Source organism: Protopterus annectens, chromosome 4.part0, assembly GCF_019279795.1.
Source record: "Protopterus annectens isolate FY-2018-M chromosome 4.part0, PAN1.0, whole genome shotgun sequence".
Lineage (NCBI taxonomy): Eukaryota > Metazoa > Chordata > Ceratodontiformes > Protopteridae > Protopterus > Protopterus annectens.
In genome coordinates, this window is record NC_056733.1 from 836,445,046 (window position 1) to 836,470,541 (window position 25,496).

The 25,496-nt window shown below is 42.8% G+C and overlaps 1 protein-coding gene across 3 annotated transcripts in view; it reads left to right on the top strand.

Annotated features, from left to right (window-relative positions):
* Positions 1–25,496, top strand: part of SEPTIN2 (septin 2) — a 1,307,428-nt gene that overhangs the window by 1,148,814 nt on the left and 133,118 nt on the right. For all 3 annotated transcript variants that reach the window (XM_044068783.1, XM_044068784.1, XM_044068782.1), the window contains one exon: positions 6,694–6,751. In XM_044068783.1, coding sequence (XP_043924718.1) covers positions 6,694–6,751 — 58 coding nt within the window. The remainder of the gene's footprint in view (positions 1–6,693; positions 6,752–25,496) is intronic.

A 25,496-nucleotide genomic window follows, 5' to 3' on the forward strand; every position in this document is an offset into this window, starting at 1 on the left:
TTATTTGCAAAGCCATGGAAGGAATTGTCATGGAAATTATCAACAAGGATGTAGAAGACCTCCATACACTGAGATCCACCCAGTTTGCTTTGTCAGAGGAAGGTCATTCTTACTGAACCTGGTGGATTTCTTTGAAAAAGTCACAAAAGCAATAGATGAGGGGAAAGCGGTGCATACTAACCTCCCTAGATCTGGATAAAGCATTTCATACAAAACCCTACTTAGGCATTGTCAAACTTAAAAACTAGGCATAAACCCATTTTATAACATGCTGGCTAGCTAGCTTGCTCATGAATAGGACTCGAGGGTAGGATCTGTGAAGCCACGGGGCCAGTCACCAGTGGAATCCCTCAGGTTTCTATACCATGCCCGCTCCTGTTTGGCATCTACTTCTCTGAGGTCAAAGCCAATGTCAAATGATGAGTTGGCAGAAGTTAAAGATTCCCTGCAAACTACTCTGTCAGAGATACTGGGCAAGCAAATTGGTGTAACTAAGGAAATTATTTTTTGAGCTATGGTACAGAGTTGGAATTGCCTAGACATAGTAAGACCTTGCTTTATCTAATTATGATGGCTGCCAAAAAAAGCAATTACTAGAAACTGGAAATCAATGTCTAAACCAGCTTTACTAGAAGTAGTGAATATAGTAACAGAAACAAAATAACTGGAATCATGATTTTTAGAAAAGGGTCTGAGCAAATTACATAGGGGAAAAAAATGGGAATTGTGGGAATAATGCGCACAGAGGAGGAACAAGTTTTAAAAGGAGGCAGGATTTGAATGAGCTACGTAATATTTGACTGACAATGACTGGATAGATAAGTGATGTATAATGTCTGCAACTAAAATTATGTCAGCTTGGTTTGTTTTCATTTACATAAATGCATGATTTGTTTATGCCATATGTGATAATTTAATAATAATGTTTCTTGATAAGAAAAGAAAAAAAAAAGCCAGTGTCAAAGGCCTCTGGCTGACCAAGCTTACAGATGATTGCAAACTGGATGTAGTCATTGAATCCCCCAAATTGAGAACACCCTTTAGGAAGGTCTAACACTGGCAAATGAATGGTGCCAAAGCCATGGCTTAAAACTTACTAACAGAAATGCATTGTAGTACTTTTTGGGATGGCAGCCACCCTGGGTAACTATGTCATCAGTAAAACACCCCTAAACATTAATTGCAATTCTTGTAAATAGCCTAGCCTTCGACCAAAATGTGCCCAAGGAAGTAAGAAATCCTTCTGACTTGCTCGACTTATAAGTAGTAGCATGGTGTTTAGGTTCACAGATGTCCTTGTATCACTGTACTCCACCCTTACCAGACCCATCATAGAGTGTAATGCCTCATTCAGTATGTACATGACCAGACACATGCAACAACTTGAACATCCACAGAGGTTCCTTACGAAAAGAATATTGTGAGTAAACAGAAAAGGAGGAAGCTACTACATGATAGAACAAAATCCCTAAAAGGGAAGGCATCTCTGATCAGTACTAGCAAAAAACTACGGTCCTTCATAAAATCATCTAAGGCCAGCTTTGAGCGGAAAATTGCACAGGACACTAAAGATAATCACAAGGCCTTCTTTAGTTATGTTAGGAACCTGGGTGGCAACTCCCAGATATGTTTGGAGTTGGTCCACAATGACAAAAAATACACTGAACCCACAGACATTGCCAACATCCTGGCAGACAGGTTCAGTGCAAACTTCTCCCCCCCCCCCCACCAAAAGAGCAAATATCTATCCCAGCAGAGCGTTGTCTCCCCGACATCTCAGATGCTCAGGTGAGAGCTGCCCTCTCCAAAGCAAAAAACACAGCATCAATGGGACCGGACGGTGTCCTGGGCTGTGTCCTACATGAGCTCCAAGAAGAGCTAGAACCTCATATAAAGTTACTGTTCACCCTCAGCCTCACTACAGGATATGTACCCAAGGAATGTCGTACAGCAACAGTGGTCCCACTCCACAAAGGTGGTGCCTCAACGGACCCTGGAAACTATCGCCCCATAAGCCTGACTAGCCTGGTCTGCAAAGCTATGGAGCGAATCATCATGAAACTCATAAACAAAGACATTGGGGACCTACAGATGCTGGATCCTACCCAATTCGGCTTTGTCAAGGGCAGATCCTGCCTCTTGAACCTGGTCGATTTCTTTGAAACAGTCACCAAGGCCATAGATGAAGGGAAGGTAGTCCACACAGCCTACCTGGACCTCTCAAAAGCCTTCGACACAATACCCCACTCTGGCATCATAAAAAAGCTCTCCAGCTTAAATATCAACCCCTACGTCATAAGAAGGGTTGCAAACTGACTCAAGGATAGAACCCACATGGTCAGAATTGCGGGAACCATGTCAGACTCTAAACCAGTTACAAGTGGAGTCCCACAAGGCTCAGTCCTGGGACCTCTCTTGTTTGGTATATATTTTTCTGAGGTACAGGCCAACACGGGAGGACTATGGCTGACCAAGTTCGCAGATGACTGCAAACTAGTTGCCATAATCAACTCTCCAGCTGACACAAGCATCCTCCAAAAGGGTCTCACAGAGACGGATAACTGGTGCCAAAGCCATGGCCTAAAGCTAAACGCCAAAAAGTGCATAATCATCCCCTTTGGGAAAAACAAAGTGCCCATAAATTACCACATAGGTGGTAATCCATTAAGTACAGAGGAAGTAATTAAGGACCTGGGGACCCAAGTTGATAGTAATCTCTCCTTTGACAACCACGTTGCCAAAGTGGTTAGAAAGACCTTCTATATAACCCACCTTATCATGAAAGGATTCACATCTAGATCAAGGGAGGTCATTGTGCCCCTTTACTCATCACTCATCCGGCTCATAATTGAATACATTGCCCCATTTGGGATGTACCTTACCCGACACCTGCAGCAACTGGAAAGACCCCAAAAGTACCTCACCAAGAAGATCAAGGGACTCAAACAGATGACCTATGCTGCTCTGTTAAAGAAACTCCAGCTCTACTCAGTTGCATACCGCCTACTTAGAGGCGATCTGTGCCTGACGTATAAAGCCATGTCCAACCCAGAAGTAATGGACATGCTCCACCTCAAAAAATCCAAATCCCTTAGAGCTACGCGCTCGAGGGACTTGAACCTCAACACAGAAATTAATAGGACATGCTGGAGAGACAGATTTATAACCCAGATGCTCCCAGCACTTTGGAATAGGATCCCAGTCCAAGTCAGGCAGAGCCCCTCACTGACTCTCTTCAAGAGGAATCTTGACGAGTGGATGGGAGATCGTAGGTTTACCCCGGGGATCACTTCTGTGTCACTACTAGACAGAGGCACAGTAAACTAAACTAAAAAGGGCACAGTAAACCTCATTTAAAAGGGTGGCAAAAGCCAAACACACTCTGGCTAGGCTTGTAAATGCCCTAGGGCAGATAGCCTAGTATCAACCTATGAACACAATGCCCTATCCTAATTGCCTCAAAGCCCTGTCTCTTTACTTTGTGTCATACAGACATCTGAAAGGTGACCCTTGCCTGGCGTACAAGGCATCACCGGGCCTTGTTTTGATGAACCTGTTGCACATCTGCAAAAGAAACAGTATCAAAACTAGTAAATCAAAAGACCTAAATCTTGCTCGCGACATAAATAAGTCATGTTGGAGAGATTGATGTTTCTCAGAGAATTCTCATTCTCTGGAACAGGCATTCGTGTGAAGCAGAACTCATCCCTAACCCTATTTAAGCACATGTTGGACCAATGGATGGGTAATCCCAAATTTACCCTCAATCTGGCAGTTGGTCTCTGATGGACACTGGCAGTCAGTAAATCACCCCTATAGAAATCAAATGTATAGGCCACATTTGGGTTGCACAGCTAGGCTTATAAGGGCCCTAGTAGTGGTTAACCTAATAAACAGCTAAGAACCTATAGTTTATTGGTTCACTTATATTCATAAACTAATTAGCATATGCATGACCAGGTATGAATAATCTTTGTTTTAAAACAGTGTGAAAATGCATCATAAACTAAATGGGTAACGTGAGTAATAATCAGTTAAATGTATAGTACCATACATATATTTTTGTACAATGTTAAGTGAAAATCAGATGCCCAGTGATTTAATTTTTTGTCTTTTCTTGGAGCTGATACTGGACTGACAAATATTGGTATAAGTGAAAATCAGATGTTCAGACTATGCCAGTGATTTAATTTTTTGTCTTTTTTGGGGCTGATACTGGACTGACAAATACAGGTATAAGCACCATCTTTAAAGTGCAACAGAGAAAAAAAGTATTTGCATACCCTAAACTCCTGTGATAACTGACATTTGAAAGAGAACTTTTGAAAATAAATGTTAATTGTAGCATTGCATTTTAAAGTATAAAGCAAATTAAGTGATTGAAAATAGAGTGAATGCTATAGGAAATCATTGTATTTTTAAAGAAGCATAAAGCTAATTCAGTTTTTAGTGCATTGCTAAAAAGTGAACATACAAAACGTTGAATCTTATCTGAGAAGACATCCGTGAACTCAGCAACATTCATTCCCCACCCACATCTTTGCAAACTTTGGTGGTATGTTGTAATGTAAACAGTCATATTTATTTTCTTGCTTTGACCCCAATCCTTGCACTTCAGCGGTTGAAAGCTATGGTGGTAGAGTGCTGTGTTGCTTACCATATTTTTCTCATCTGTGTTTAGTGCAGCAGTCCATAGTTAAATGCTGGTCTGTTCCTCTGCAAACGGGCATTTTATGATACTATAGCTTACTTTACATCATCACAGGACAGAACCACACCAGTAGTGTTACACTGCTAACAGTGTGTGTGTTTTAATGATGTACATTAATTTGTCATTGCAGTAAAGTGCAGTGCAATATGTCACAGCTCAACAACTCTGGTCAGTACCCCCCCCCCCCCGCACTATTTTAAAAGTAGCAAGTTACTTCTCTGGTAAAGTACAGTGCAAATGTCAGAGCTACAAATAGCACCTATCATCTGTTTTGTGCTGCTGTAATTTTGCATCTAAAACTGGTTTATATGGTCCCCCTGGACTGTGTGGTATTGTAATGAGAAGTGCCTGGGTAAAAACTTCAGATTATGATGAAAAAAAGCCAAATTATATGTCTTTAAAACAGGAACATGGTCTCCAAAACCCCTTTCACCAATACTGTCGTGCTAAAAATGAGTGGAATGCATCATTTCATTTCAACAAGTATTTATTTTTTAAATAGTCAAGAGAACATGTCCCAAGAAATTCCTTTGGATGTGGAGATTTCTGTCCATTCAGTGTTTGCATGATGTCCCTTGCAGCTGCTTACACTTGTAAATTGTTATGGCTCTGGCAATAGGAAATTAAATAGAAAAGTTACCACCCCTGTTTAGTTTAATGACTTGTCAGATGCATTTTATATATGTTTAAAGGGAATAGATGTTTGTTGCTTATGTTGACTGTTTTCAGTATAGAGTTTTTTTTAGCAAATGGACTTCAGTGTTTTTTTTGCTAAAAGTTGAAATCAGTGTATCAAATTAAATTTCTGCATTGTAAATGTAAAAAAAATATCTGCACTTTAAAGCTTAAAAACGTTACTGTTATTTTATGGTAAATGGGGAAAGATAGCTAAGTAAAGGGAGAGGTGCATGTTTGGGGTGCCCTGGCTCCATTTTACCTTGATGTGGCTCTGTGCAGATGTATCAATGGCATTCTGAACAATTGGCTGCACAAGACAGCATTAATACTCTCCCCCTACCCTTTTCTTCACATTTGAAGAAGACTGTGTTTGGCAATATAAGGCTAACTTTTATTATATACAGTATTTTTCCTTGGGTAATTTCTGCTGAACTGAGGCCCATAAAGGTGGCCCAGGGAAAGTAAGTTCCAAAGGTGTATATGTAGTCCTTGCATAGTAGTAACACACAAGGTGCAATTGCATTAGGTGTATAATGTACACCAGTAGTATACAAGTTGTAAAATGTGAACTGGATGGCTGGGTTACCCAAAGTTGTAGCAATGTCAAATCATATTAACTCTGAGGAGGAATAATGCACCAATTTAAATGCAGTAAGTACAGAGGAAGCATCTCTGTGTAGAAATAATGAACAAGTTGTAATTGTATGAAGTCACTGCAGAGGCAGCACACAAACTGTGATATTTGGCAACAAGGTATAGGTCAGGTTTAATGCTTTAAAGCATTAAATGCTCTTTTGTGGAGTCTCAAGCTCTTCATGCTCTGGCAGTTTTCAAAGTGTGGAATCCTAGAGCTATATTAGATTGCTGGTTATAATTTGTTCTTACAGCAAAACCTAAACCAAGGCCTTCTTGTACCTTTTTCTACATCAGTTCTCAGAGCAGATCTTGGGTCATGGCCAGAAACACGAATATAGAAGTACGTTTTGTATAGTGTAAGAGATCTTGTAGAGAAGTGGTCCAGGAGTTTGGTCGAGTCGTTGCCTTGCTGTTTGGTACCACATTCCACTGACACTAAATGACATAGGAAGTACTGAACATTTGTTTAGACTTTTTGACTTTGAGTGTTTTATGCCAAGTATAGGATAGCTATTTTTTAATGTATTTTGATCCTTCTTTATAGTCAGGGTTATAGTTAGGGTTGCAATCATTTAAACAGCAGTTGAGTTAAAGTTTGAACTAACATATGCGTTCTGATTTCTCCTTTTAAAAAATTATGTCTTAATTGCATCTCTTGTTTATTACAGGCCAGTAGAGGAAGAGGTGGTTGACAAGGACAGAATCTTAATGCAGAAGGAGGCTGAGGTGTGTATTCATTCTACTTAGTACTGTACAGAAAAAAAATAATGTATGTTGATAAAAATACTACTGTTTTCATTTGCAAAACTGGTAACGGTGGCTGTGGAATGTCCTTGAAAGTGTGTCCTCTCTTTTGACATTCCAGCTGTGCACAGAAATGGATACTGCCTTATAAATGTACATGCTTTCACACAAGAAAATAACATTTTAGCTCTGATATGTGATTTACTTCAGTTTTCCCCCAGGATAATAGTGGAAGTAGCTTCTGAGGCTCAGTTTGGCCTTTCATATTAACACCTCATCCGAGTGAAAATTTTGAGATCTGTTTGGTTGGCTAAATTAAATTATTTCTTACATTCTTCTGTAAATTAGATGCAGCTTGGGCCGACTGATTTCAGGGTGTGTGGTTGACTTTTGCCACACATGATTTTGACACTTGTGAAATTTCAACAGGGGTCACTGTTGCAGTCATAACCTTAAGGAATTCTGCTGTAGTGTGAGCCAACATCTGACTAAACTTACAGAGCTGAACACCCATCCCCCTTGGCTGGGTTGATGTTACCTTATCTTGTATGTCTTCATGTACTTGGTATAAATACCTGCCCCATCATTTTCTTTTCAAGTTGTCTGATGTTCTTTGTGTTTCACTGTTGCAGTTATCACATTTGGGTTATCTGCTTGCAGTAGCCCTCAGTTGGCCTGATTATCAAAGTCTTGGGTCCTGCGTCGATTGCGGTCTCATCTTCCGTGACGTCAGGTAGTCAGGGGTATAAAGCATGCAGCCGACGCCATTTCGTCAGTCTTTCTTGCCGTGCAGTGCCCGAAGCAGAAGCAGTTCGTAAGTGCCGGTCGGCCTACTCCTGAAATTTTCATTTTCGAGTTTCAGAACTGAAGTCTTCAACTAAAGCAAAGTACCCCGTTGAGGAAACTTTTTCTTGCTCTAAACTGATGTCAGTAAAAGTCAATAATTGTATTTCTTGTGGAAAGCAAATACCGCACAAAGATTTTCATTCATACTGTATTCCTTGCCTAGGCCCTGACCACGACATACCTCGCTGTTGGTTTTGTGCCTTATTTAAGCAACGAACTATTAGTCGTCGATATATTTACGCTTCTAAGTATTTTGGTACTCTGTTCAATTATCCAGATATGTCTTCAGTAAGCCACCCAACTACCGACATTCCGAAAAAACACAAAGATAAAGACAGAGACAGGCCGCCTAGGCCCAAAGCTGCCAGTGACGCTTCTCCTAAGCCAATCGCCAGTTCGCCGATGCTTAGTGAGGCACTTTCGCAGCCCCTGATGCTCGCTACTTCAGATTTGCAGACCTCTACTGAGACCCATTTGGAGTCCGGTATGCCACGAGATGCTTCAACTGTGGAACCTGCGAATGTCTCTGCCTTGGATGGGTCTGGAGCCACTGTGCAGGCACTGGCTTCTGAGGGTGTATTCAGGCCTACTGACTTGCATATTAAACCAATGCCATCTTCTTCAAGGCCTAAAACCCGAACCATGCCTAGAAAACTGACGCCCAGACCGCATGGTCAGGCCTCTATGCCTAAAAAACAAATGCTAAGAATGGCTGAAGACCTTATTACTTTAATCAGGGGAAGCCAACCTTCCCCCTCTGAGACCTAGGTCTGAATTTGCTTATGATACTTCTGACCAGGATTCTGAAATTTCTGTTTCCTCTGATGACCAGGATTTACCCTTATCTACCTATGGGGATTCTGATGCAGAGGACTGTATTCCCTCTGCTTCCCCCCAGAGGATTTCTCTCTTGGTGAAACCCTGCTTACTCTTAAAAAGCACTTTCGCTGTGAAAGCCAGGATTACACTGATTCTAAAAAGAGGCTTAGGGATTTCTTAGTCCTGCACCAACACAGGCCTTTAGCTATCCCTCCTGTACTAGACATTGTTGATGATGCCTTTTCAGAATCTAGCTTGGTCCCTGACTCTTTACCTCCTGCTCCCAGAAAACCTGATAGATATTACAGGGTTCCTGACTCTCACAAGTTCCTTTTTAAAAATCCTTCTGCGGATCCTGAGACCATTTCACAGGGACCCAAGGGCATTAAGGCTACTACTGCCAAAAATCCTACCCCCTCTGATAGAGACTCCAGGGTGCTGGATAGATGGGGTAAGAAGGTATACACTTCTGCAGGTTTGGCCATTAGGGCCTTAAACTGCCAGTTTCATATGTTAAAGTATCAGCAGCATATTATTGGATTGCTTAAACAGAAAATTATGTTGATTCCTGACTGTGCTGAAAGTAAGGATTTAATGCATTTTGCTGAACAGGTTGGAAAGCATACTTTGCAATGTGGTTTTGATTCACTAGAAGGAATCTTGCAGGGCTGCTGTCACTGGGTCTGTACTTAGAAGGCATGCTTGGCTTAAGGAGCAATCTTTGCCAGATCATGTTAAAGCTAAATTGCTGGATGTTCCCTTAAATCAGGACCACCTGTTTGGCAACAAAGCAGAAGTTGTTCTTAAAAAGATGGAGGAAAAAGCTAAATCTATGCAAACTGTTAAAAGATTTCCTACAAGTACAGCCTCCAAGATTTAGTATGCATTGGCCCTCTAAGAATTGGTCTTTTCCTGCCTCTTCCAGGCCTTCTCAGTCCAAACCCAGAACCAGCAGAGCATCCAGGCTTCAGTCCCAGGGTATGCACAGGACTAAGCAGTGGGGAGCTCCCACTTCCAAATCAGGGAGTATTAAGTCTCCCCCCTATGGTAAAATGTCTCAATGACTTAACTTTAAAACTTCCAAGCACTTCTCAACTGACTGCTCCTTTAGGGGGAAAGATTGCTCTGCAGGCAAAAAACTGGGAACTCATTACTCAGGACAAATGTTTTAAATATAGTTTCCCAAGGATACATATTTCACTTCCACACGTTACCAACCCCAAATGGTTGGCCAGATCTAACCCCAAATCAGTGGGCAGAGGCTCAAAAGCAAATACTCTCTCTTTTAAACATAAAGGCTATTCAAACTGTACCAGAAGAGAAAGAGGCAAGGTTTCTACTCAAGACTTTTCCTGGTACCCAGAAAAGACAACTCATGGTGTCCTATCCTGGCCCTTTCTATCTTAAACACCTTTTTGGTGATTTCAAAATTCAAAATGCTAACTCTTCACCAGTTACTTCCTATGCTAGGCAAAGATGCCTGGTTGGCAACACTGGATTTAAAGGAAGCCTTACCTGCACATCCCAATCAGGGAATCTTGCAGAAGATACCTACACTTCAAAGCAGGCTACATGCTCTATAAGTTCTCTGCACTGCCCTTTGGCTTATCTACTGTGCACAGGGTATTCACAAAGTGCCTAGCTCCAGTCATTGCATTTTGCAGGCAAAGAAATATTCAAATTTACCCATACCTGGACGATTGTCTAATTCAGGCAGAAAGCCGGAACATACTTTTGAATAGTCTGGCATTTGTACAAAAGATGCTACCTTGTCTGGGGTACACCATAAACGAAAAGAAATCACATCTGGTACACTGTCAACAAATTATATTCCTGGGAGCAAGCTTGAACACAACTTCCCGGATGGCTTTCCTCACGCCAGAGAAACAAATTCATTTGGCAACTTAATTCAAAGTAATGTCCACAAAAACCCTGCTATTTGCAAAGCAAATACTGCAAGCCTTGGGATTCATGGCCGCTTGCATTCTACTAATTCCATATGCATGACTGCATATGAGGAAACTACGATGGTATCTAAAAAGCCTGTGGTGTCAACATTCTCAGGATCTAGAAGCAATGATTCCTATCATACCTTGCCTACGGTTAGAGTTCCTTTGGTGGGCAGAGGCCTGCCACCAAAACAAGGGACTACCATTCACTCTACCCCCTGCCGCCCAAACCCTAACAGATGCATCAGACTATGCATGGGGGGGGCTCACCTGGCAGGGAAGTGCATTCAGGACAAATGGAACCCAAGTCAAATGCACCTGCATATCATTGAAAAAGAAATGTTAGCTGTACAGAATGCTCTGACACAGCCTTCAAGGACCACATTCTTCCAGGACAATTAATGGTGAAGACTGACAACACCACTGTTATGTGATACATAAACAAGCAGGGGGGGGGGTACCCATTCTTATCCCCTCTGCAGACTAGCCATGACTCTGTGGAACACAGTCTTCAGCTACCAAGTGCATCTACAGGCTCAATTCCTGCCAGGAAAATAAATACACTGGCAGACGACCTAAGCAGAAATTTCATGGACCCACATGAGTGGAAACTGGAACCAAAGACTTTCAACATGTTGATAAACAAATGGGGGAGCCCAGATATAGACCTGTTTGCCTCCCCCCAGAACTACCAATTGGACAAATTCTGCACAAGGACTTTCCCACAAACAAGCTTGGAAAGTGGATGCTCTGTCCTTCAGCTGGAATAATCTATCCGTTTATGCCTTTCTTCCTCTGCCTCTCCTCTTCAAAGTACTGCTAAAGATCAAACAGGACAAACCAAGGATGATACTGATTGCACTAGACTGGCCACGCCAACACTGGTACCCCCTCTTGCGCAGTTTGTCACTGCTGGCTCCATGGCACCTGCCTCAAACCCCTACCCTGCTGTCACAGCAGGAGAGCCAGATTCTGCACCCTCAGCTTCAAACCCTGAACCTGGCAGCCTGGCTAATTACCTAATCTCTCCGTTACCATCCGTCAGTAAATAAGTGTTGGATGTCATTTTGGAAGCAAGGAGGCCTAGTACTAGACAATCTTATGCTGAAAAATGGAAATGATTCTGTGCCTGGAATCAAATTCAGGGGATGGGCACAGTAGCGCCCAATTTACCTCAGATTCTTCAATACTTAACTGAGATGCTTCACAAGGGCCTTTCTTTTTCCTCCATCAGAATTCATGCTTCAGGCATTTCAGCTCATTACAACACAGAACCCACCCCTCTTTCTCTCATCCACTGCTCAAGCAGTTCCTCAGAGGGGCCAAAAACTTAAGACCACCCAGGAGAGCCCCAACTCCAGCCTGGGACCTTAACTTTGTATTGGAAAACCTCACTCTTCCTCCTTTTGAGCCAGCTGCAAGTGCAGAGTTAAAATTCCTTTCTTGGAAAACAGCCTTTTTTAGCAATCACTTCAGCAAGAAGGGTATCTGAAGTACAGGCCGTTATGGCAGTGGAGCCTTTCATCATCTTTCATGAGGACAGGGTGTCCCTCAGGACCAATCCTTCCTTCATGCCCAAGGTGGTATCTAGTGTGGTTCTTAATCAGTCCATTCATTTGCCAACCACCTTTTCTAATCCACAGAACAAAGGGGAATGGATACTGCACTCCTTAGATGTGCACAGACAACTTAGATTTTACTTGGACAGGACTAAACCTCAAAGGAAGTCTGATCAACTGCTGGTGGCATTTGCTGCAGGGGCAGAGGGGAAGGCTATTTCAAAGCAAACCATTTTTAAATGGATAGGCCATTGCATTCATTTCTGCTATAAGCACCATGGAAAACCTATCCCACAGGTGATTAGACCCCATTCAATCAGGGCTGCATATACCTCTACAGCCTTTCTCAGTGGTGTCCATACCAGGGCATCCTAGAAGCTGCTACCTGGAGTTCTGTACATACATTCACCAAGCATTACCATTTACCAATTTTTTCTAAATCCAGAGCTGGCTTTGCCACTGCAGTCTTGCAGGGCCTTATAGCTGGTCCTAATGCTACCTAAAGTCCTCCTCCCATCCTTAGCTTTGGGAATCTACCCAAATGTGATGACTGCAACGGTGAAACACGAAGAACATAGTACAGTTGTGTACACTTACCATAAATGTAGATGTTGGAGTGTATTCACTGTTGCAGTCCTGGTTACCCTACCTCCAGTCCCCTGACTTCTTTTGGCTAAACCTCTACTCTGTTTTACTATGCTTAAAAGCTTTTTGGTGTATTTGCTTTTGCTGTTGGAGGTATAACCTTGTGTGTGTGTGTGTGTGTGTGTGTGTGTGTGTGTGTGTGTGTGTGTGTATATATATATATATATATTTTTTTTTTTGATTGCTTCCCATTAGGGGGGCACCTGACATCTGGGGCAAGAAAAACTGATGTAATGGCATTGGCTGCATGCTTTATACCCCTGACTACCGGACGTCACAGAAGATGAGACCGCAACCAACACAGGACCCAAGACTTTGATAATCAGGCTGACTGAGGGCTACTGCAAGCAGCTAACCCAAATGTGATGACTGCAACAGTGAATACACTCGAACATCTACATTTACGGTAAGTGTACACAACTGTACTTTCTACAGGGTAGTGCATTCTTTTGTCCTTCAGGCCAGGTTTTAACCAAATGGAATGTTCTACTTCTGTTTTCCTCGAGAGTCTTTCATAGGAACTTCTAGTACAAAGATTAGTTTGTTTATGAAGCATATGCCCAAGGTAGACGTATAGTGCAAGTCCATCTCCTCTAAAGTTAGTCATTTTGCTTATAGACAACAAATGCAGTTAGCTTGTTTACTCTTTAGGGTTGGATCCATAGCTAATTGTGATGTCAGGGATTCAGACCCAGGAATTTCACATCAAAATTTAAGGCTCTCCTGGCCTACCTGAACAAAAACAAGCTAGTGGCCATTTTAGATATGCCCACCCCCACCCCATTAAAGATAAGTATAAGTTAAAGCCAAAGTAGACCAGGGTATCATACAGCTATCTCTTCAGAGTTGTAGGTCAGAGGATGTCAGCTTTGTGGGCTGACATTTGTTACAGCCAAGGCCTCTGGTGATCCACCTTTAGAGGCCACCTTGGCATTGGTTCCTAGCATATCCCACTGGACTGGACAACCACAGAACATAAGAATGTAAGAACCAGATATCTGCTGCAGTGATTGCTACACGGGGGTTTGGTGGTACCTCCTTGGTGTTTGTTGAAGTCATTCATGTTGCTAAGAAACGGGAACCCAGGAGACCTTCCCTATAGGGCTTTCAAATCCCTTATGGTAAAAACTAACACTTTATAGGTCAGTAGTTAGCTCATCCCTCCCTCTCAAGACCTGGCTAAGCTGGCTTAGGTTTTTTTTCCTCAGTTTGTACAAAGTCTTAAAGCCATCTGTGTCTAAACTCAGCCTTCTGAAAGAAAGAGAAACATCCTTTGTGATGGACTTTAATGCTTCATATTCTAAAGATGAAGTGGAGAATCTGGAGTAGAAATAGATATCCTCTCTCTTGTCCTATGATACAAATAGTGAAGACACTGTGGTCCCTGACACCAGTAGAAGACCTTTCAATTGGAGATATCCTATCTTAATGAGATGGCACTTCCACTGGCACAGAAAGGTGAACTCTGCTTTCTAGAAAGAGTGCTATGGGTCTTCTGGGACTTGTTCCACGTAAGTCCGTAGCTGTTCTTTCAGACCAGGAAGCTCTCCTGGATGCTTTTTGATGCTACCTCCCTAGAGGCAGACACCCAACCTCCATGAGGCCTGATCATTTTTACAGGGGTCAGGACTGTCTAAGTTCCTTTTAAAAAAATGTTGATACAGACAGTATTCCTGGAATCTGCTAGAGGAACTAGCCTGACTGGGGGGGGAGGGGCCTAACACACCCTCTAACGACAGAGTGAGCAGACTGTTTGACATGTTTGGAAAGAAGGTTTATGATTTTTAAACTTGGCTTTTATGGCCTTAAATTGTCAAACCCATATTTTAAGGCATGGAGAGCATGCCCTCAAGCAATTTGGTAACCGTTGTGAGGGAGTGCTGGACAAAAATCAAAACGCTTCCTTCCTTAGCCATGTTTAAACTTCATTATAACTTGGGAAGCATCTCTGAGACGAGTTTGATGCTGTAGATGCAACAGCCAGGACTGCTGTAAAGAGTCTGTAACTGGGAAGCATTCTTGACTGAAGATCCAGTCCCTGTCTGAGGATGTGAAAACACAGCTCCTGATTGTACCCCTTCGCACTCATTGCTTTTGAGACTCCGTGCTTATAATATATTTAATAAAGTGAAGAAGGATGTGAAAGCATAGCTCCTCAATTCACCCCTTCACAGTCATTGTTTATCCGACTCTTACAATGTATTTAGTAAAATGAAGGAGAATGAGAAGAGTAGGAAGACAGTGATATACATGTCCCATGGTCCCATTTCCAACGGTAATTTCTGATGTGACCACACTAACCTTCTCTCCCAAGACCCAGGAAAGTCCATTCCGACCTTTCCACTCCCCAGTCCATTGGAAATTGGCCAGCATTTGTAAGATCAGTATATCCAGAATAGCATTCAGGAAGAGGAGTAAAATTTAAGGGAAGGCAAGAATTGAGCAATTTATGTAATATTGGAGTGAATGAAAATTAAAATATATTTTGCAGAAAAATAAGTGTGGTTTGTGTTCTGTTATTCTATACATACATAGTTACTTTTTAATGTCATGTTTAATAAAGATATTTGAAATATTATAGAGAATGGAAAAAGTGATGGTGTACCACAAAAAAAAAATGGGAGCAGGAGAATAGGAGACTTCAAGCATGCTTATCAAATGGCCACCCAATAGCTGTGTAAATACCAGTGAGAAAATTGAAATCAGAAGCTCCATCCTTGCGAAAGATGCACTTGTATCTCCAAATTGGAAGCCATGTACTTACCAGCCAAGACCAGAATAGCTGGTCAAGAGGAGAAGGTCAACACCTGCACTACACCACATGGAACACACAGCCCTCCAGAACACCCACCATCACAGCCCTCACATAAAAACACAAACCACACACCCACCTTCGCGGAGGCTCTTAATACAAATCTATCCAAACAGCAGAGACCTCCAAGGCAGAAACACACTCGACCACCACAACACAGCACAAACCACAAGACACACAGCTCACCTACACAGTGTGCTCCTCAACCTAAGTCCATAAGGCAAAACAGCTCGCCCAGTACAGTAATCATAGGTGACTCAATAGTGAGGCACACTGATGTCCCACTCACTAGGTTGAATAAGGAGAAGGCAACAGTCGGCTGTCTTTCAGGTTCCAGAATCTGACACAACACACGCACTCAGGTCACTCCACAACAAGTACAAGTATGACTTTCATTGTCCATGTGGGTGTGAACGACCTGAGATGCACCTCCCTGGACTAGATGAAAAGACATGGTGGAGCTGTCGGATTATGTGGCCCAGGCAAGTATGACCCTAGCCTTGAGCAACATCCTACCATCTCCCAGAATGATACCGCAGTACAAACAGAAAATGATTAACTTCAACAATTGGCTAAGTTTCTGATGTCCATTCTAGAGAGATCCAGTATCTGTCTGTTTGGGATGACTTGATTGACAGACCTCGATGTTTTCCCAGAGATGACCTGCATCTGTCACCCCTGGGTTTCCGGGTACTAGATAAGGCTCTTGCAACCCCTGTAGTGCCTTTTTAGGCGGTGTTCCAAAGACCAAATTACCACCGTAACAGCTATAAATAATTGCAGTCTGAGGGTCTTGTTGCTCAACGCTAGAAGTTTAAATCTAAAGATGCACTCACGAAGTATTCCTCAAAATGGAGAACATCGACATTTGTGCCGTAACGGAGATCTGGTTTAAAGCAGCAGAAAGCACCCCATGCGCTACCAGGCCTATAACTCATTCCTCGCCTTTCGACCCCAAAACATGGACTGATGCTTCAAAGGCAGTGTTGCGTCCATATTCATAAAGGTTATGCACACCTCCAGACTAGAAGCACAGCATAATGCATCTGAGGTGCTCCATAGGTTCATAGATTACTAGGCTATCGACTTAAGGGCCTAAGTAAGCCTAGCCAACAAGGTTCCCTGGCTTTCGCCACCCAAGAAAGTTATTTTCCTGTGCCCCTGTCGAGCAGAGCCACAGAAGTGATCCCCGGGGTGAATTTCCTATTTCCCATCCACTCATCAAGATGTTTCTTGAAGACTGCTAATGAGGAACTCTGCTTGACATAGATGGGTAGTTGGTTCCAGAGTATGGGAAATCTCTGGGACAAGAATCTGTCCATCCAGAATGTTCCGTTTATTGTGGTGACCAGGTTTAGGTCCCTAGAGTGTGTAGCTCGGAGGGATTGGGATTTCTTTAGGTGTAGCATGTCCAACAGCTCTGGGTTTGACATAGCTTTGTATGTTAGGCTGAGATCACCTCGGAGTAGGTGATATGCTACAGAGTAAAGCTGGAGTTTTTTGAGACGGTCAGCATAGGGCATCTGTTTGAGTCTGGTAATCCTCTTTGTGAGGTACTTCTGCGGCCTTTCCAGCTGTTGCAGATGTCTTGTGAGGTACATTCCAAAAGAGGTGTTCTACTCTATCCAAAGGGGGCATTGTACCCTATAATGAGAGCCAAGTATAGGGGGAAAATGACCTCTCTTTTTCCTGGATGAGAACCCTTTTGTGATGGTGTGCCACATAGAAGGATTTCCTGACTACTGTGGTGATGCGATTATTAAAGGAGAGACTACTGTCCACCTGAGTCCCAAGGTCTCATCACACATTCGGCATTAAGTAGACTGCCACCTATGTGGTATTTCATGGGTACAGAGTTTTTACCAAAGGGGATGACAATGCATTTTTGGCGTTGAGCTTGAGGCCATGGCTCTGACACCAGGCATCTGTCTCATTGAGGCCCTTCTGTAGGATGTCCACATCGTTTGGGGACTCTACTATGGCTCCTAATTTGCAGTCATCTGCAAACTTCGTTAGCCAGAGACCTTCTGTGTTAGCCTGTACTTCAGTGAAGTAGATACCAAACAGGAGAGGACCCAGGACTGAACCCTGTGGTACTCCACTTGTCACTGGTTTGTAGTCAGATTTGGAGTCTGCAACTTTTACAGTGTGGGTTCTGTCAGTAAGCCAGTTGGCAACTCATCTTGTGACGTAGGGAGTTATACCTAGTTTAGTGAGTTTATCTGTAATTCCAGAATGGGGGATAGTGTTGAAGGCCTTGGCGAGGTCAAGATAGGCTGTGTGTGCCACCTTACCCTCGTCTACGGCTTTGGTGACTGTCTCAAAGAAGTCAATCAAGTTCAGGAAGCATGATCTGCCTTTCACAAACCCGAACTGTGTGGGGTCCAGAGTTTAGAGGTTACCAGTGTCTGAGTTCCATGATAATACATTTTATGGCCTAGCAGACCAGGCTCGTCAGACTAATATGGCGATAGTTCTCACGATCCGTGGTGGCTCCCCCTTTGTGGAGTGGGATGACTGTTGCTGTGTGCCATTCATTGGGTACGAAGCCTGACATGAGGCTATGATTGAACATGTTGCTTAGGTGGGGGGAGCCATTTCATTCTGAAGTTCATGTAAAACGCAGCCTGGGATGTTCCCATGGATGCTGTCTTCTTGGCTTTAGAGAGTGCAGTTTTTACCTGCGTAGTTGTCATTACAAGGACTCTGCATTCTTCCTGTATAGATATGGGGCCTTTAGGAGGTGAGGGGGGGTAAAGTTAGCACTGAACTTATCTGCCAGGATGTTGGCAATATTAGTTGGTTCTGTAATTTTCATGGCATTGTGCTGTAACTCAGAGCAGATCTGGGTGTTGCCATTGAGATTCTTGACATACCTATAGAGTGCTTTGTGATTGTCCTTAGAATCAGTGGTGATTTTGTTTTTGTAGCTAGCTTTAGAGGACTTTATGAGGGATCTCTGCTTCTTACTGAGGCTGACCAGGGACCTCCTCCACTCATGGGATTTTACTCTCTTTTGAACAGTTTCTTCCTTCTGTTGTAGAGTTTGTTTATGGCAGGGGGACCACCAGATTGGCTTCCTTTTTTTGGAGGATAGCGTCTTGGTTCTGTTAGGGATAGTATGATCCATGCACTTGTGTAAGTGCTTATAGAGTGCATGTGTGTAGGATTCGGCAGTCATAGCTGTATTATCCATCTGCGTGGGTGTTATGAAGTTCGCCACTTCTGTCTTGAGAAGCATGAAGTTGGCTTTGGAGAAATTGTTTACAGTGGTTTCCTTAATGGAAGGTGGGGGGGCGGGATGTGGATATCTATGGTGATTAGCTTGTGGTCGGATGTGACCAACGAGGAGATGACTTCAGGTGTGGAACACCGGTCACCCATGTTGGTAATGACTAGGTCTAGGATATTGTTGCCCCTGGTGGGGGTGTGGCTAAGTTGATCCAGGGCATTGGAATTTATGTATTCCAGAAAGCGTTGAGCGAAGGAGTTGGTACATGAGTAGTTTTCCCAGTTAATGGGGTAGTTGAAATCGCCCATTATTAGGGTTTTTGGTTGAACGCTAATATTTTCCAGTATATCAAGAAAAGAGGAGTGGGAATCCTGGGGTATGGTGGGGGATCTGTAGCAAGCTACAATTTGGATTGCAGTTTTGCCTAGAGTTAGTTGCACTTGGATAATCTCAGATGCATTATGTTGGACAACTAGCCTGGAGGTGTGGATATCCTTAATGAATATGGACACACCTCCGCCTTTGGTGTACCGGTCCAGGTTAGATGGCCGAAAGGTGTGGTATGAGTTTGTACCCTGGTAATGCAGGGGTGCTCTCTGGGGCCTTGAACCAGGTCTCAGTCGCTGCACAGATATCTATGTTCTCCATTTTAAGGAGTGCCTCGAGTGAGTGCATTTTGAAGTTTAGACTTCTAGCATTGAGTAGCATTACCCTCAGTTTTTGCTTGCCTGTACCTATTATGGTGGTGAATTTGTCATTTGAACCTTGCCTTAAAAAGGCACTATAGGGGCGGCAAGAGCCTTAGCCAGAATCCCAGGGGTAACTGGTGCAGGCCATCTCTGGCAAAGCATAGTGGTCTGTCGACCAGGCAGACAGATACTGGATTCCCTTAGAATGACACCAGAAGCTTAGCCAATTGCTGAAGTCAATAAATATCTCCTTGCACTGCGATATCATTCTGGGCGATGGCAGGATGCTACTCTGGGCTAGGGTCATACCTGCCTGGGCCACATGATCCGAGAGCTCTTCCATGTCTCTTTTCATGTAGTCCAGGGAGGTACGTCTCAAGTCATTCATTCCAACATGGACAATGACCGAGTCATATTTGTACTTGTTGTGGAGTGACCCGAGTACGTGGGTTATCTGGCGGAACCTGGCACCCGACAGGCAGCTGTGACAGTAACCTTCTCCTTGTTTAGCCAGGTACAACTAACGGTGGGTAAGACGGAGATTCAGGTCATAGCCTGCTGTAGGTCCCCAACCATGTCCCAAGACTCGCTCCACATTCCTAAGCACCATGGAAACTATTAAGATCCAACCCAACACTGTCATACTAGGTGACTTCAACTACCCCTCCATCATCTGGGAAAACTACTCATGCACCAATGCACTGGCCCAGTGCTTCCTGGAATTTATCAGTTCCAATGCCCTGGACCAGCTCATTCTTATCCACACTAGAGGAAGTAACATCCTTGACCTGGTTATTACTAACATGGGCAACCGTTGCTCTGCACCAATAGTCAATTCCTCCCTGGTTAGATCCGACCCCAAACTAATCAGTATGGAAATCCACATCTCATATACACCCCCCCGCATAAGTATCCACCATGAAAAACTTCTCTATAGCTGACTTTGGACTCCTAAAAGCAGAGGTGGCTAACTTCACGGCACCCATGCTAATGGAAAATAGATGCATGACTGCCGAATCATACACCAATGCATTGTACGAACATGTACATAAATGCATGGAACTAGCCATACCCAACATTAGCAGGATGCTGTCCTCCAAAAAATGACGCCAATCTGGTGGACCCCTGCCATTAATAAACTCTACAACAGAAGGAAGAAACTGTTGCAGAAAAAGGCGAAGTCCCTAGATTGGAAAAATTCTCTTATTAACCTCAACAAAAAGTTGAGATCCCTCATCAAAACCTCCAAAGCCAGCTATGAAGGCAGAATTATGGCAGACACTAAAAACCACCACAAAGCCTTCAATACCCAGATTTGTTCTGAGTTACTGCACAATGGTGCCTCCTATACTAAGCCAACAGATATTGCCAACATACTGGCTGACAGATTCAGTGCCAACTTTACCTCTCTTCCTAATGGTTAAGGTGTTTGCCTTACAAACACAAGGTGTGGGGTTTGAGTCTCACAAGGGATAACAGACTAGGCTTAAAAATGGCTCACAAGGGCAGTTAGCTTAGTAATAACCTATGTGTGTCATGTGTCTTCCCCACCCTAAAGGACCAATCCCAATACCAGAAGAATGCCAGGCACCCAGCATTACTACAGCACAGGTTAAAGCTGCATTGTCCAAGGCCAAGAATATAGCTTCCATGGGACCCGATAATATCCCTGGCTGTGTTCTACATGAATTACAAAGTGAACTGGCAAACGCATCTGTGCGCCCTGTTCACTCATAGCCTCACCTCAGACTTTGTCTACCGAATCTACAGTCATCCCTCTCCATAAAAGAGGAGCGACTACAGACCCTGGAAATTATCACTCCATTAGCCTGAAGAGTCTGCTATATAAGGCTGTAGAGCGCATCATCATGGACCTAATTAGCAAGGATACAGGGAATCTCCAAACTCTAGATACCACTCAATTTGGTTTTGTGAAAGGTAGATCATGCCTGCTCAACCTGGTTGACTTCTTTGAGTCAGTCACCAGAGCTGTGGATGAAGGTAAGGCAATTCATACAGCCTACCTACGTCTGGCCAAGACCTTTAATACCATTCCTGACTCAGGAATTATTGATAAACTCACCAAACTAGGTATCAACCCCTATATCTTTAGGTGGGTTGCAAATTGGCTCACAGATGGAACCCACAGTGTGAAAGTAGCAGACTCCAAGTCAGACTGCCGACCATTCATGAGTGGAGTCCCACAGGGATCGGTCCCGGGTCCTCTCCTGTTTGGCATCTACTTCTCAGAAGTCTAGGCCAACACGGAGGGACTCTGGCTAACCAAGTTCGCAGACTACTACAAGCTGGGAGCCATTATTAACGATTGAAGTGAGGCAGACATCCTACAGAAAGGCTTCACTGAGACCAATGACTGGTGTCGAAACCATGGCCTTAAGCTTAATGCCAAAAAATGCGTCATGATTCCCTTTGGAAAAAAACTCTGTTCCCACTAATTACCACATCGATGGGAGCCCCCTGAAGACTGAAGGTGTTATAAGAGATCTGAAGACACAGGTTGACAGCAACCTGTCCTTCGACCACCACATTGCCACTCTGGTCAGAAAGTCCTTCTATGTGGCACATCTCATTACCAAGGGTTTTGCATCCAGGAAGAAAGAGGTGGTCATTTCTCTCTACCCTTCCCTCATTAGACCAGTCATAGAGTATAATGCTCCGTTTGGCATGTACCTCACTAGACACCTGCAACAGCTGGAGAGGCCACAAAAGTACCTCACGAAAAGGATCCTGGGCCTTAAACACATGCCCTACATGGACAGACTCAAAAATCTCCAGCTATTCTCTGTCTCATATCGTCTACTAAGAGGTGATCTCTGCTTGACTTATAAAGCCATGTCTGACCTAGCTCTGTTAGAAATGCTACATCTAAAAAAATCCTAATCCCTTCGCACCACAAGCTCCAGAGACCTCAACCTCATTACCACAATCAACAGAACATGCTGGAGGGACGGGTTCATAACCCAGAGACTGGCCATGCTCTGGAATAGACTTCCCATACACGTCAAGCAGAGCACCTCACCGGCCTTCTTCAAGAGAAATCTTGAATGGATGGGAAATAGAAATTTCACCCTGGGGATCACTCCAGTGGCTCTACTTGATATAGGCACTGGGAACTAACGTCGGACGGCACAGTGCCAGGGCACTTCTATGAGCTAGGCTTGTAAAGACTCCAGAGCCTTAGCCTAGTACACACCTATGAACCTCTGAGTGCAAAGGCTCCACACTAGATTGAACCTGTATACTGCGTGAGGAAAAGACTTCATGCACCAGCCTTTATTATCCCCAACTGCATCTGCTATCTTAAAAAAAAAAAAAAAAAAGTCTGTGAGCAGCATTGGACTTTTTTAAAAGTAGTGACTTTCCCGGTCAACAAATGATAAATAAATAAATAAAAATAGTGTAAAATCAGTAAACTGCCAACTGATTGAGCAACTTGCTTAAATCCTGTATTTTGTGTGCAAATATATTTGGTATATCTATGAACCATAATGCAGTAACTGATGGCATGCAACCAGTAGCTGGAAGTCTAGCAGTCCCTCATGACACAGAAGTAGAGGTTTTCGGTTCAAGCATAGGTCTCAGCCTCTTAACAGGCCACTGTGGAACACAAACCATAATAATGTGTGACAAATAGCCAAAATGTGGAACACCGTATTTTCACACTGCATGGAAATGTACCATTTCCAGGGTACATGGCTGAAAGTGGTCTTTCAGCCAAAAGCATATACTGTGCATTTGTGTTATCAAATTCTTCTATGATTCATTATTTCTAATTCATATTATTCTAATTCACTTATAAAGTTAATAGAAAAAACATGTTTTGCATCAGTGTGTATTTTCTGAAGAATAAAGTATGACATTCTAATGTTTCACTCTTTGCATAAACATACATTTTATGAACAGAAAGCATGATGCTTTAATGTCAGGGACTGTCTGACTAATGTACAGTGATTTACCAGAGAACCCAAAACTTGTATAAGACATGGGGGAAAACTATGAGTCAGAAATCAGGGGCACTTCAGAAGTATGCATATCTTAGAAGAGCACCCCCATGCTGCAGCCCTAGTAATAAATTAGAACAAAACATTTGGAGATTACTGCCTCATAGTTCCCAACGACTTTACTGAAGAATTTCTGGTAAGATCAAGCATAATGGGGGACAGTGGTGCAATTTTAACACATTATTTTAATTCACTTATAATGCCAATAGAACTATATCATCAGTATCTGATATTGACTATAATCAGTAGTGATAATGCAGAAAAATAAAAATCTTGCAAGGGACGGAAAAAAATATGAGGCAAGTCAGGGATAGTTTAGAGGCTTACCTAAACATTGCCCCCCTTCCTCATAACTACAACCTAGCCCCCGATGATAACCCCAGAACAACTTCTGCAAAAAGTAGCTTTCAGTTTCTCTGTTCAAGAATCAAGGACAGAACCAGATGTTATGAGGGACAGTTGGTCCACAACCAGATACAATTTATTGCATGTTATTCACTCAAGGTTGCATTATAGTTCACTTGGAAAGTTATTAGAGTAATGTATTTTTGCATCGCAATGTATTGTCTGAAGAAAAATATCTGACATAACTGTTCATCAGGAATTTACAAATAAAACTAAAACTTGTAGGAGGGACTGGGCAAAACTAGGAGGGAAAATCTGGGATAGCTCAGAACAACTGTACTTTTATATACATTTCAGAAGATTTCCCCTCCCCCAAATTGTTATAACTTAAATTAGCAGGTTCATTAGGTGTCCTTTGCAGACAATCCCACCAATTGCAGCAGCCCCAAGCACAAGATAAAAATAATAGATAAATAAATAGTCCACAGTAAACAGGGCTGCAGAAATGGATCAGCTTAGCTCCAAATCAAAGCTGCAGCTTCTGACCATAGCATTATTTATTTATTTTACATTTGTTAACCGAGGGTGTCTGTCTGAGCCGAAAAGGCCCTTTTTCAGCAGAGGCCCATGGAAAAAAGCTCCACAAAGACAAATTACAGACACATTTAGTTATTTAGGCATGATCAGTATACACACAAATTACAAGAGATGTTTTTACAGTGGTATGCGACACACAAACAGTTACAGTGGAGAGAACAAACAAAAAAAATTAATTTAAAAAATAAAGGTAATTAATAGATTTGTGGTGTACAGCTGAAATTTGGAACATAGGTAGAATACATACATAGTACACAGGTACAGTACATACATTGTAGATTAGCCAGTGTTTGTGAGTAAGATTGAAAACTACTGTCAAGTGCTCTAGATTTAGTATGTATATGTTATCCACTTTCACTAGCTTGGGGAGCAATCATGGCACTGCCAACTTTGCTTGAGATGTTGCCTGATGAGGTCTTTAAAGGAGGCTTTGGATGATGTGTTTTGAATGCTTGTAGGGACAGAGTTCCATTTTTAGCCACTGAACTACTGTATAGTGCATCTCCAAAGCTATTGTAGCTGTTGGTGACTTCTAGTAGTAGTTTGCTTGATGATCTAAGAGGCCTTTTAGCTGAGTGATGCTGTACTAGGTTTTTGAGAGCAGGACACCTATTGGGGAGGTAATAGATAGAATGACAGAGGCAGAGCTGATTGTAGGTTAGGAGGTTGGGCAGTTCAAGCCAGTGGAGCTGTCTCAAAGCAGTACAGTGATGAGTTCTATATGAGCAATTTGCAGCAAAGCAGGCAATTCTGTTTTAGCAGGCTTCCATTTTGCTTAGTTTAGTTTTGTTGAGATTAGTCAGAATGGGAGATGCATAGAGTAGGGTGGATATTGTGTTGTTGGTATGAAATGGTTTGATACAGTAGAGTGACCACAGTTTGGCATGTACTTTTTTAATAGTTAAGTAGAGATGACTATCAAATTTTAGGTGGGAGTCTATGGTTATTCCCAATAGCTTAACCTGTGCCACTGGAGCAATTGGAGTTGCATTTGTGGAGTAGATGGTGAATATTCTTTTAGTGGTTTTGTTAGAACTGGTTACAATCATAAGCTGAGTTTTCTTTGGATTTGAGGATAAGTTGGGCTTTGGTAAGGTAGTTTTCAACGTCAGAAAATGCTAGTTGAGTTGTTTGCAGGAGGGTGGGAATGTTTTGTGCAGCACAGATTAAGGTAGTGTCATCTGCATACTGAATTATAGATGCATGTTGTGT